Source organism: Parus major, chromosome 8 (genome assembly GCF_001522545.3).
Source record: "Parus major isolate Abel chromosome 8, Parus_major1.1, whole genome shotgun sequence".
NCBI classification, from domain to species: Eukaryota; Metazoa; Chordata; class Aves; order Passeriformes; family Paridae; genus Parus; species Parus major.
In genome coordinates this window covers 30,199,428-30,213,088 of record NC_031777.1, presented here as the reverse complement: position 1 = coordinate 30,213,088, position 13,661 = coordinate 30,199,428, and the positions used below count along the sequence as shown (strand labels likewise).

Below are 13,661 nucleotides of genomic sequence, written 5' to 3'. Positions count from 1 at the left end.
ATGGTGAGCTCAGTTTGGAGAGGAGAAGCTCCAGGGAGAGCTCAGAGCCCCTTGCAGGGCCTGAAGGGGCTCCAGGAGAGCTGGAGAGGGACTGGGGACAAGGGATGGAGGGACAGGACACAGGGAATGGCTCCCAGTGCCAGAGGGCAGGGCTGGATGGGATCTTGGGCAGGGTGGGCAGGCCCTGGGATAGAATTCCCAGAGCAGCTGGGGCTGTCCCTGGGTCCCTGGCAGTGCCCAAGGCCAGGCTGGAGGCGGTGGAAGGTGTCCGTGTCACGGCTGCTGCCCGGGCCGGTGCCGATCCCGATCCCATCTCCGCTCCCATTGCCATTGCCGTGGCGGCCCGGGCGGGGCGCGGCGAGGGAGGGGCGGCGGTCACGTGTGGCCGCCCGGTTAAAGCGGCCGCGGGCGGCGGGAGCGGCACAATCACGGCTGGGGCGGCGAGCGGGGCCCGCCCGCTGCCCGCGGCCCCCGCTCCCGGCGCTGCGCCCCGGCCCGCACAGCCCCGCCAGCATGGCCGGGGCCATCATCGAGAACATGAGCACCCGCAAGCTCTGCATCGTCGGGGGCATCCTGCTCGTGTTCCAAGTCATCGCCTTCCTGGTGGGAGGGCTCATCGGTGAGTGCCGGGGGCCGCTGCCTTCCTCCTCCTCCTCCTCCTCCTGCCCGCTTGTTTAGCGCTGGTTACAGTATCGCTGACTCGCTCCCATGATCTCATTATCCGCTTTTGTAGCCGAGCGATCCCGGCTCCGGGCCCTTTGTGCCCGTCCCGCGGCTGCTGCGGGGGGAACCGGCCAAGGAAAAGTTTTTGTGTTGCTTTCTCCTTTTTTTTTATTTATTTATTTTTTTTGGCCTGGTTTCAGCCTGGATTTAAAGAAAGAGGGAAGTGGGAAAGCTTCAGTATGGCGACGGAACGCGCAGGGAGCCTCGCGTTTCAAAGTTGGCTTAGAAAAAAATAATAATTTATTTTTTTAAAAGGATTTTTTCCTCCCTTCTTGGCGCTGCACCTCCCCGTGCCTCGGCCTCCGAATCGGCCGCGGGAGGAAACCTCCCCCCTCACCAGAATGAGAACAAAAAAATATTAATGAAAAATCTAGGAGGGGGGAAAAAGGAAAGAAAAAGGGGAATGACTGGTGGGAGGGGGGGTGCCGGCTCTGGGGTTTTTTTAGGACTCGCGATTTGTCTGGGCTCGTTTCTGCGGGGGATTTCCCCCCCGATTCCATTCCAGGAGGGGTCCCCTCTCCTCCCTCCCACCTCCCCAGCTCTGTCAGGACGGGTCCCCTCCCTTCCACCTCCCCATCCTCCTCCAGGAGGAGCCCCCTCCCCTGCACCTCCCGCTCCAGGAGGGACCCCCATTCTCGATCCTCTTCCAGGAGCAGCTCAAACCCGCGTGGGCTCGGCCTGGGTTTGTTCCTGCCCGTGGAAAACCCTCGTGGCTGCCCCGGGAGGGATTTAATCCCTGTCCCGGGGCCCCCCGGCTCCGCACGCCAATCTCCGCACCGGGCACTTTAAAGCCCAGATTGTGTTCATTTACCCCCGAGCATTCCCAAAGGCAGGGAGATGGGAACTGGGCTCCCTGGGGGATGGAAGGAGGGAGATGGAGGAGAGTGAGTTTGGGGCAGTCCTAGGATTTTTTAAATATTTTTCTTTATTTTTTAATTTATTTTTTTTTTTTTACTAGAAAGCAGCTGAATTCTGCGCCGGCTCCTTGGAATGATGGGCGCATGGATGTGGCTGCTTTGGCCATTTCCAGGGTGGGAATGTTGTCTTTCTGTCCGGGAAGGACTGTCCAGCCCTGCGGGGCAGCCCCCACTCCCTGGGGCAGGGCCATCCTTTCCTCCCGGCCACGATCCCTGCGGAGCTCGGGGGCGTTTCAGGAAGAATCGGGGTCAAATTCACTCTGAAACTTTGTTGTTCTTTGTTGGGAGAGTAAAGTTGGGCTGTTCTCTCTCTCTGAGAGGGATTGAGGGAATAGCCCCAGCCACTCCTCGGGAAGCTCTCTGCTCCTGGTGCCCATCAGGGCTCTGCCTTCATGGCCTTGAATTATCAGCCTCGAATAACCATAAAATTCCACTAAACAATTTTGGAAAACTTCAGTTTCCCTTATTCTCTTATTTCCTCAGCTCCATCACAAGGGAGTTACTGGCACATATTGACTAAAACTCGTTTTTCCTGCCCTTGCAGGCCTGAAACCACACAAAGTTTATCTGGATTCATTTTTTTCCTTCCTTTTTTTTCCTCTTTAAGAGCTGGTTCAAGAGCAGGTTACTGAACCCGCTGCTGATTCCTGAGATAAAATGTCTTGGCCTGTGCTGTGCAGAGAAGCCAGACTTCATCTTAAAAGGGTTTTTCCAGCAGTTTCTTGCTACTAAATTGAAATAGTTGCTTGTTCCAAAGGCTGGTGTGGCTCAGAAAGCCCTGTTTGTGCTGGCATCCGGGGACAGATGTGACAAACAGATGTTTATGGTTGGCTTTACAGGGAAAACACAAATGTTTCTGCTCAGTTCTGAAGGGATTCAGAGATTAAAGAATTTAAATTATGTTAGTTCAGCTTTCCAGCTGGTTTATGCCCTGCTTTATTGGCTGCTGCTGCTGGGCACCCACCTTGGGCCCTCCCATCCCAGATGGGTCTCCCAGGTGGGGCTGGAAAGCTGCACGGACAGGTTGGATGGGCTGGGGCCAGCAGGGACAGGGATTTGGGGCTGAGTTCAATGCCCTGCACAGGCTCAGTCACTCCAGTCCTGCTGGAGTAAATGCATCTTCTATCTGTGGTCAAGTCCCAGGGGGTGCTGCCCCAAAAGTTCTTTAATTCCTGGAAATTCCCACTTGGATCTTCCCTCAGATCAAACTGCTCTAATCAGTCATCCAAACTGTTTTGTTCCTCTGCAGCATTTACCCCTTCTGATGCATTTAAGGAGTTTAGAGGCTTCTCCCTGAGCCAGCAGCTCCCAGCCAGCCCTCCTGGGAGTGGAAATCCAGGGATATTTGGTGCTTGTGAAACATTAAGTTCCATGTGTAACCTAGGTGTGGTCCCCAACATCTGGCAGGGTGACACACGGCCTGGGAGGCTGAGCAGCTCTCCCCAGGAACCTGCCTTGCTTTGGGCTCCCTGTATCTCTGGAAACTGCTCCAGGGGCTTGGGGCTGACCCCTTCAGTGATCCCCAAGCATGTGGTGTTTCCTCCAAGGAGACTCCTCGTGCTGAGCCGTGCCTCGGTGGCCGGCGTTCCGAAGGGATCAGAGCCGTGCTGGGAGAGCTCCCGGGGGTGACACCAGGTGGGGAGGGAGCAGAGGTGACACTGACACAGTGGCCCTGCTCTGGTTTGATCCAGTGCACCCAACAGACACCAAAATCCGGTTATTTTGGTGTGCCCAGGTCTAGACAACCCAAAATACGTACACGAGTGGGACAGGGCTGCAAAGCCGAGCCAGCCTTTCCCCTCGCAGGCACTTAGGTCATGTTTCAAAACAATGACTAAGTGCTCTATTTTAACAGATCCCTCGTGCCAGTCCAAAACACCCAGATGCAGCACATTGGTACCTGATAAACCACCACAAAGCTGGTTTTCCTCACACTGGGGGCTTTCTGCCACTGCTGCTTCCCAGCTCGCTTTTGGGCAGTCAGTGTGCGATGCTGGAGTTTTAATGCGACTTCCACATTTCTCTTTTATTTAGCAGCAGGAACCTTATCAGCTCTCAGGTGGGATTTGCTCAGAGCTGTCTGTTGGCAAAGCATGAGATGCACATGGACAGGAGAAATTCCTGTGGCAGGAGGAAGCTCCAGTGGCAACAACTCCCTGACAGGAGCGTGCAGCCAGGTGGGGGACAGGCTCTGCTCCCAGGGAACAAGGGACAGGATGAGGGGAAACGGCCTCAAGTTGTGCCAGGGGAGTTTTAGGTTGGATATTTGGGAAAATTTCCTTGTAGATAAGGTTGTCCAGCCCTGCTGCAGGCTCTCCAGGGCAGTGGTGGAGTCCCTGTGCCTGGAGGGAGCTTTGAAAGCTCAGAAGGGAGCAAACGCCCCAAAAGCGAATTTTATTGGTTTGTTTCTTTGCTGTGCTGTGGTGATGAAGTGCTGGCTCCAGAAAGTGGGGCTGTCACTACTTGAAACCCCACAGGATCCCTGGTGTCTGCTCCCTTTGTGGAAAACATCTTGTTTAAAGGTCACGCTTCTGGGCTGTGTGTGATGTGTTCACTCGGGATGCAGCAGTGGGAGATAGAACATGATCCACAAAATTAATCCTAATGCAGCCTTGTCTCCACTATCCCGCTGTAAATGATGGCATGTGTGGATTACAGGAGAATGGGATCACCAGGAATGGTTTCTGTTATCGTTTGTGAGGAATGAGGCTGATGATGATTTACAGCCACGCCGGCATTCCCGGGAGCTCCTGCCTGCTCTGCCTTCCCTGGATCCAGTGTGGTTGTCCTGGGATGTCACCAGCCTGGAGCTGGGACAGCCCTGGGCAATGCATGAGGACAAACCTTGGACCTCCAGTCCTGGGGCAGCGTTGGGTCCCTCAGGACAAGACAGACCCTGAGGGGCTGCAGCATGTCCAGGGCAGGGAATGGGGCTGGAGAATCCCTGAGGGGGCTGGGAAGGGGCTGGAGAATCCCTGAGGGGGCTGGGAAGGGGCTGGAGAATCCCTGAGGGAGCTGGGAAGGGGCTGGAGAATCCCTGAGGGAGCTGGGAAAGCTCAGCCTGGAGCAAAGGAGGCTCAGGGGAATTTCTGGCTCTGCACAAGTCCCTGGCAGGAGGGGACAGCCGGGGGGATTTGGGATCTGCTCCAGGAACAGGGACAGGAGGAGAGGGAACGGCCCCAGGCTGGGCCAGGGGAGGCTCAGGGTAGATTTTGGGAAAATTGCTTCCTGGAAAGGGCTGCCCACCCTGGCAGAGATGGAGTTCCCATCCCTGGCAGAATTTAAAGCCCTGTGGAAGTGGGACATGGGGCAGGGCTGGCCTTGGCAGTGCTGGGAACTGTTGAGTTCACTGGCCTAAAATGGCTTTTCCAACCTAAACAATTCCATGATTCCCACAGCTGGACCAGCTGCAGCATCCACCTGGCTGTGCCTGTAGCTGGGAATTTTGACTGGGATGTTCCAGTGGAGGTCAGCACAAGTGCTCCAGGCCAAAGCTGACTGGGACACAGCGGTGTGTGCAGAATCTGACTGGATTTATATGGGTTTGATGCCTCTTGATTGTTTTGAAAACAAAGCTTTTGATTACAAATTATCTTTGTGGGAAGCTGATGGTGTCCCTTTTTAGTTGCCTTTTCATCCTGGAATTTTTATATATATAAAATATTTTAAAAAGGAATAAAAACCAACCAGATCTCTCTGCAGCAACACCCCAGCTTTGGAAACATTTTGAAAGGGAATTTTTAATGACTTATTTTATGTGAGTTACTTTAAAGGTCCCTTTCCAACTTGAACTTCTTCTGCCTTATCCCAAATCACAGATCCTTGGTTCAGACAAGTGCAGGGAATGCAGAAAAACTCTGAGCTGCAGGCAAACCCAGAGCAGGGAAAAGCTGGAAGTGCCCACCCGTACACTTGACAAATTTAACTGATTGGAAAAGTGGAGGGATTTATTTAGCACATGAGTCCTCTGGGTTGAGAGGATGGATTTAAGGAGGTGCTGGTTCACTGCTCCCTTCCCTGGCTTAGGCTGGAAAAACAGAATTGTTGTGACTGGAGGAGCTCAAACTTCCTTGTGTGTCTGGCCCGAGAGATAATGAGTCATGTGTGGCCATGGCTGAGCAGCTCTCCACAATCCCAGCTCATTATCTAAATGTCTGATTTGGCTCCTGAGCCCCGAGTTTCCAGGATTTCATTTCCTTTCCTGCGATTTCATTACCTTCCTCGGGCTGAGCCCATCCTTTGACAGGGAAAGCGCTCGGATTTCCAAGGTATGGATAGGAAAGAGTGTTTCAGGCTGGGGACAAAGAACATTTTTGTGTGCCTGACTTCCTTTCATCCAGGGCCTCTCCAGGAGCTGCTCCGTGGCCATGAATGCCAATGGATCCTCTGTATAGACACATTCCTGCAGTGCTGCAGCCTTGGCAGAGGCGCTGGGAGCCCAGGAGAAAGCAGACACCAAAGGTCATTTCTGTTTAGCTTAGGTCTGCTCAATTCTTCTTTTGAAGAGCTGTAACTGTAGCTGAATGGGCAAAAGTGCCAGAAATGGAGAGTTCCCAGGCAGGAATGTCAGTGCTGGGGCCTGAGGAGCTGAGGAATCATCAGAGGTGCTGGGATTTTATCTTTTCACTTCCAAACTCAAACCTGGGAGAGCTCTGGTGATGAGTTCAGTCCTTCTGCTGGATCTGGATGTGACCTGAGCACTTCCCAAGCAGAGCTCCCGCTGCCTCCGGCCCTTTGGGAGGGAAAGCTCCTACACAGGAAGCCTTTTCCTTGGCAAATAACATTTATGGCCTTTGAAGTCGGGCTAGAACTCCCTGATAGCCTGGGAAAGCCTTTGAAGGGCTCAAGGTGTCCGGTGGGGAAGGGCCTGGGCCGGCCCATTCACATGGAGATGAAATTCCTCACATATCTGAGCACAGTTTCCAAGGTGTCTTATCTTGGGGAGTGTCAGGCTCAGGAGAAAAGCTGCTGGATGCCAACAGCTCTTCCTGCTCCTTCGGATCTGTTTGCAGGGATTTCATACCTTGGCTGAGCATTGCAGGAAATGCATCTCATCTCACTGGAAAACCCATGGGGAAGAAGATCAGGCTCTCTGTGGCAATTAGCAAATCAGTCTTACCTCTTTTTTTTATTATTATTTTCTTCTTTTAAATAAAATATTTTTGAATATCCATTTCTGCATTTAGGGAGTTCTGCTCATGCTCACCTCATTTGTATTCGTTGCTGCTGTTGAATATGGATGTGAATTATGGAGATCATTCATTCAGTTCTCCCAGCAAGTTGTGCCTCATAAGATTTCCCTGCTTTGTGACTTGCCTGGGGCTGAGGGAGTAATTCCTTATCTCTGTTCCCCAGGAGCCCTTTGGCTGCTTCTCAGGGAGCTGGGAATTCCCTGCAGTTGTGCTGCTCTGAGGAGGCTTTGCTGCAAAAGGAGAACAAACCTTGAGATAAAACACAACCCCTGGGCCATGAGAGTGCCCAGCAATCTGTGACTGGATTGTAGAGCCACAGAATCCCAGGATGGTTTGGGTTGGATGGACCTTAAATCCCATTTTAGTTCCCCCCTGCCATGGCAGGGACACCTTCCACTATCCCAGGCTGCTCCAGGGATCCTGGAGCAAAACAGTTTTCTGTTCTGATCCAGCAAACTTGGGTTTGATGGTTTGGACAGGTTCATTCTTAGGGTCTAAAAAAGGTAGAGAAAACCTGTAGTACTGAAAAAAAACCATCTTGGAAACAGCAGAAATCTGGGTGTTGCTGCAACAGGATATCTGGGAACTCCCACTGTAAATCAGGGTGGAATTGGTGCCCTGGGGCTTTAAAGGATTTTGGTCTGGATAAGGCTTGAAGTCAAATATAAAGAAGAAAAACCTTTCGCAAAGGGAGTGGGCTTCCAGTAGGCAGTGGGGTTATTTAAATATACAATTATTCTGCATATAAAAGCTGCTGCAAAGCTTTGTGAAATAAGAACTATCAAAGAAATAGCAATTAAAAGTCTCTGTGTCACTCAAAATTTATTAAACAGCGAGGTCAGGAAAGAGGGAGGCAGAAAAATTCACGCTGCAATAAATACATCTTTATAATCCTGAGTGTATATATGGTGTTATCCAGGTTCTGGCTGTTCCAGTTGGAAAAGCTGGGTCTGTCCATGATAAATTAGCTTGTTTATTCCTACCCTGCAGTCGCTTAGGGTAATGAAGCAGAAGCCCTTTGTGTGTGCTCGCTGGGAAGTGCTGGCTGGCTCCGAAGGGGGTAATTGAGTAGAAAAGCAGAATGCTCCTGGTGCCGGGAGAAGTTAAATCCCCCCGAGGTCAGGGGGATTCAGGCTTTAATCAATGTGGACACAATGCAATTGAGAGTTTCCAAAGGGCTTGTTTATGGTGCTGGAGCAAGGGTCGGTGGTTAATGGGAGTGCTGGAGGTGCTGGGATGAGAAGGTGCAGGATGTGATTCCCAAGGTGAGGGGGAGAGGGGATGGAAATCCTGTAGGAAGGAGGTGTTTGAGGCTTTTCATCACGGGAGCTTTGTGAAGATCTGCTTAATTTATTGAAATTAAAATACTGAGGGATGGTGGCTCTTACCCAAACCTAGGTATATGTAATATCCCCCCAAAAATGCTGAAAAATTGAGCTCATGTGTCTCAGTAATCTTTCTTACTTAAAGATTTAAGTCTAAAACCAGAGAAGAGGTGTGGTTTGTTTTTTTCTTTGAGGACCAGCTCCTGAGGGAAGCCCTTTGGACTTTATTTCCCCCTGTCCTGGTGGGATCAGGCCCTGAGCACCTGCCCTGCCCTCCTGGCTGGGCAGAAAGGATGAAATTGTGTGCAGGAGTTGTTTCAGTCAGTGAGACACAGCTGAGGTGGCCCTGGCAGACCATGGGAAGCCCTCCCTGGGCAATGGTGGCCACAGTGGTGAAGGTGTCCAGCTTTCCAGGCATTTGCTGGCTAAATCCATCCCAGGGAGCAGCAGGATCTGCTCTGCCCCGGTACTTTGGGATATGTTTGGGGTTTCTGCAGTGAGCTGGGCACCTTTGGAGACCCAGCTGGAGGAGATGCAGAGGCAGAAATTTAGATGTGATCTTGGGCAGGGATTGTTCCCTGGCAGGGCGGGCAGGCCCTGGGATAGAATTCCCAGAGCAGCTGGGGCTGTCCCTGGATCCCTGGCAGTGCCCAAGGCCAGGCTGGATGAGTTTGGAGCAGCCTGGGACAGTGGGAGCTGTCCCTGCCATGGCTGGGGTTTGGAATGAGACAAACTTGAAGGTCTCTCTCAGTCTGTGATCCTTGGCAGTGCTGGCAGCCCCAGCACCTCCTGCCCATGGCTGTTGGCACTGCTGCTGTCCACCCCTGGCACCAGGGGTCTCTGCCCCATGGCTGCTGCCAGTCCCTGGGGCCAGGACCCGTCCTGGGGGCTCCTGGCTGAGCTGGCTCCCAGAGCTGTGCTCCACTGGCTCCTGCCAAACCTTCCTGGGGAAGCTCTGTTCCCCCCTTACCCCGAGTGGTCCCTGCATTCCTGCAGTTCTCACGGCAGCGAGCAGCCTGGAGCACGAGGCTGATCCACTGCTGTTCAATAATTCACAATAATTCACAATAATTTACAATAATTCACAGGCTGACAGAGATCCTGGGATCTGGGGAGCTGCTGCATCCTGGGGCTGGGGGCAGAGGGGCTGGGGTCAGCCCCTGGCACCACAGCACAGCCCAAATCCCTCGCTGTGAGCTTTGTTTTGCATAGCACTTTGTAATGCTGTTGGCTGGCTTGGCTGCAGCTCCACAAAGCAGGTTTTTTGGTTTTTTTTTTTTCCACTTGGTTCAGCGCTCACTTGGATTTAATGGGCCAGGAGCCAAATCAGTAATGGAAGCCAAGTGGCGACGTTTGTTTGCTGCGCGATTCCCGACGAGGAATATGTATAGTAATTGTCTCATGCTCCTCAAAGCTGTAACTTTGGCAGAGGGGAGGCTGCAGGGAGCGTGCCAAGTGTTTAAAATCATAATCAGGCAGTGATGAAAACATGTATTTATGGCTATAATGAGTTGCATCAAAGCAAGAAACATTCGGCTTCTCTGTAGAGGGAACGCTGTCTCTTAATTCAGAAATGCCTTCGAAATCACCCAGAATGTGTCAGAGTTAAAGAGCTCAGAGAGCTGGGCTGAAATGCCTGGCTTATTTCACAGCAATATTCCTGATATTCCCTTCCAGCTGCAGTTTTAGCTGTGGTTACTGGGCTCTGCATCGAGGCACGGTGGAGGAATCATCATTTATTGCAGTGTTTTATGCACTGTGGGCACGTCACGAGTGCTCTGTAACCCTGGGCTCGCAGCTTCGTTTGTGTGTGAATGCTGTGTTTTATTCCACTTTGCTGTTTCTTGATGCAGTGTTTATGGTGGATTTTGGGAAAGGTTCTTCCCCCAGAGGCTGCTGGCACTGCCCAGATCCCCAGGGAATGGTCCCAGCCCCGAGGCTGCCAGAGCAGCTCCAGGAGGGTTTGGACAGCGCTGTAGGGATGCTCAGGGTGGGAATGTTGGGGTGTCTGGGCAGGACCAGGGGTTGGATCAATGATCCTTGTGAGTCCCTTCCAATTCAGGATATGTCCTGATTCCGACATCAAGAACGTGTTTGGTTTTGGGGTTGCTTTAATGTCTGAGTGTGGTGTGATTCCTGAGTGCAGCGAGGGTTTGGGATGCAGCAGTTGCATCCCAGAGAGCTGGGATGAGTCTGGGGGTACTCCTGGAATCCTTTCAGTGGGAAAAGCCCTCTAAGGCCAGCGAGTCCAGCCATTAACTCAGCACTGCCCACCTGCTCGTGCCAGTCCCCTGGAGCCCACCCTCACCCCTGTGCCTTTGGAGCTGGAAGAAACTCGGTGCCGTGAAAAAAATGGAAAAAATGTGGTTTATAAACATTTGGCTTTAGAGCAACTTCCTCCTGCCTGGCGTTGAGTCACCTCTCCCTGCCCGTGGGAAGCCGTGTGGATGTCACCCTGTGCCGAGGTGGCACGCTGGGCAAGGTGCTCCACAGGGCTCCTGGCTGCCATCCCAAACAGCTCCAGAGCTGCTGGATGATCCTGCTGTGCCCAAATTACAACGGAGCCGGGGCTGAATCATCAGTGCAGGGCTGGGGGCAGCAGGAGGGTGAAGCTCCCTCTGGGGTCATGCTCCTCCTTGGGATATTGGGAGTTTGTAGGGTGGTGTTATTGCTGCTGGAGTTTTTTTGGGAGGGCTGGGATCTGTCCTGGATGATCAGAGGATGGTGACAACATGAAAACCTGCAGAGTGTCATTTGCCATGCCACTCACTGCCCTGGAGGAAAATCTTCCTGCCCAAAGAGATGTGTGGCCTTGCACGGTGCAAATAAATCCCCGTGGTAAATCCTGCCCTGCCCTGCAGGACCACGAGGTTTGGGATTAGTTTATCATTCCATGTTTCTCTGAGCACATGCTTTCTGTGTGGATTTGCTTGAGTGAGCACAGGAAAAGGAAAAGATTTCAGTAAATGGGGATGATTTTGTGTGACCGAGGTATCTGAGACTGAGCCAGGAGATCCCAGCTCTTCAATTAATCCTAATTTGATCCCACTACAAAATCAGTAATACATCTGTGGATGTAATAAACTTAATTACTTGACTGTGAGATCAAAGAGCTGTGAAGGAGCAGCACTGGGTGCATTTGTTTTAGATTGCCTTCAAAGAGTGGAGCGGGGAGCTGCGAGTTTTGGTGGGGAAACCGCTGGATCAGATGTCTGCAGATGCTCCAAGCGTGGTTCTCTTGCATTCCCAGCTCCCAGCCCCACGACAGCCGTTCCCTACACGTCAGTGAAGTGCATTGATGTGAGGAAGAACCACCACAAAACCAAGTGGCTGATGCCCTGGGGACCCAACCACTGCAAGAAGCTGAAGGACTTTGATGAGGCCGTGAGCCAGCAGATCGAGGCCAACGACATCGTGTTCGCCGTTCACATCCCGCTGCCCAGCAAGGAGATGAGCCCCTGGTTCCAGTTCATGCTCTTCATCATGCAGCTGGACATCGCCTTCAAGATGGACAACGACCTCAGTAAGTGACTGGCACCAGGAGGTGCCTCCCCTAAAGGGATTTTCACCTTGTGCCCTGAGTTGTGAGGTGGTGCTGGAGCCCTTCCTGAATCTGGGAATTGGTGATCCTGGACTGGTTTGGGTTGGGAGGGACCTCACAGCCCACCCAGAGCCACCCCTGCCATGGCAGGGACACCTCCCACTGCTCCAGCCTGTCCTTGAGATCCAGGGGAAACCACAGCTTCTCTGAGCACCCTGTCCACCCTGCCAGGGAACAATTCCTGCCCAATATCTAACTTTAATTTCCCCTCTTTCAGTTTGAAGGTAATATATAAATATTAAATAAATATATAACACCCTTGCCCCCACACACAAAACACACAACTCCCCCCACAAACTCAAAAATAATCCTGCAATAAAACCTGCAAAATGATGTTGAGAGCAGCAAGGGTAGAACTGCTCTGGCCCTCCCTGGAGGGAAGTTGTCCATGTGTTTGCATGTTTTAAAGTGTTTGGGGAAAATCCCTCTCTAAGCTCCAGTGAATAAACAATTTGCTTTCCAGACTGGTTGAGCTGGGGTGTGTGGAGCTCCTGCCCTGGCTCCATGCTCAGGGATCCATGGGGTGGGATCAATTCAGGGAGTTAGTCGGGGTTAGGAGCTTTTTTAGCCAGCTTTGTGTCCTTGACCCCCTTCCTGCTCAGTGTGGGACTGTTCCTCCAGCCATTTATCCCAGAATCCCAGACTGGTTTGGGTTGGGAAGGATCTCAGAGCTCCATGGGCAGGGACACCTTCCACTACCCCAGGTTGCTCCAAGCCCTGTCCAACCCTGGGCACTTTTCAGGGATGATTAAATGCATTATCATTAAGATAAGTTGGAAATGAGATTGTAGAGAGCTTTCACCTGTCTTCTTATCCCTGTAATTATCTCTGAAATACAGAGAGAGCAGCTTTGTGCCTCCTTCCACTTGGATAGGTGATTGCATTAGGGAAACAGCTCTTTATTCCAAGGATTTTCAAGCTGAAGCACCATGCTGGAGTGAGGAGCAGGCTGCTGGAATGCTAACCCAGCTTCTGGCAGCGTTTCTGCTGCACCAGCAGAGCCTTTGCTTCAGCTTTGTGCCCTTCAGGGACTGAGTCCTGCAAAGGTATGAGGGGTTTTTTGAGATCTCAAAGCAGAAAAGCTCATCTTGGGCTACCCCCTGGCTAATAAAAAGGAGGTTTGGGGGTTTTCCAACACTCTGTGCCAAGCTGAAGGCAGGTTAAGTTAACTGTAGAATCTCAGGAACTTGAAACACATTTCTTGCTTGCTAGATTGTGTCCTAACAGCTCTTGAAGAAATAAACAGAAGACTTGTTAAGCTGAATTAATTACATTTGTGTCTGTCCCCTGCTGTTAAATGAAAGGGCCTCATTGACCAGGTGATTGAGATCAGCTCCTCTAAAGGCACAGTGACAAGGATGTGAAATAACCTCAGTTCTTCTTTTAAAGCAACAATTCAAGTTTCTTCTCTCTGGAGCCCTCCAGGCCTCCTGCAGCAGCTGGTGCCAATCCAGGGCCACTCCTGGAAGGTGCCACAGCTGCTGGAGCCTCTGGTCACTGTCCTGAAAACTGTCTTGGAGCTCAGATGATCCAGGAAGGCAGCCCTGCTGGGAACTGCACGGGATCTCTCCTCCTGAAGAAGCTGCTGCCTGGAGCACATGCTGCTCTCCCCTGGAGCTGCACTGCAGGCTCTGAAGGTGCTGTGCAGGGTCCTGGGCTCTGCCAGTTCCCCTTGGCCTTCACCAGGGATGTTGCTGAGCCACATCAAACTGTCTCCTGCTTTTTTCCTCAAAGGCCCCTGCCAACACACAGAGAAAACCTGCATTTGGTTTTTCCAGGGTGCTGGGTGCCAAAACCCTCCTGGGGCAGGGGCAGCTGGGCTGTGCCTGTTGGGAAACGTCAGTGACTCATGGCTGGCTCCTCATCCACTGAGAGCTGGAGTCAGTCCTGTGTCAGCTCTCCT

The 13,661-nt window shown here is 52.2% G+C and overlaps 1 protein-coding gene across 1 annotated transcript in view; it reads left to right on the top strand.

Moving 5' to 3' along the window:
* The first annotated feature begins 441 nt into the window (after positions 1-441).
* WLS (Wnt ligand secretion mediator) overlaps positions 442-13,661 on the top strand; it is a 25,151-nt gene continuing 11,931 nt past the window's right edge. Inside the window, exons 1-2 of the mRNA XM_015636861.3 lie at positions 442-619; positions 11,408-11,680. Coding sequence (XP_015492347.1) covers positions 514-619; positions 11,408-11,680 — 379 coding nt within the window. The 5' untranslated portion in view covers positions 442-513. The remainder of the gene's footprint in view (positions 620-11,407; positions 11,681-13,661) is intronic.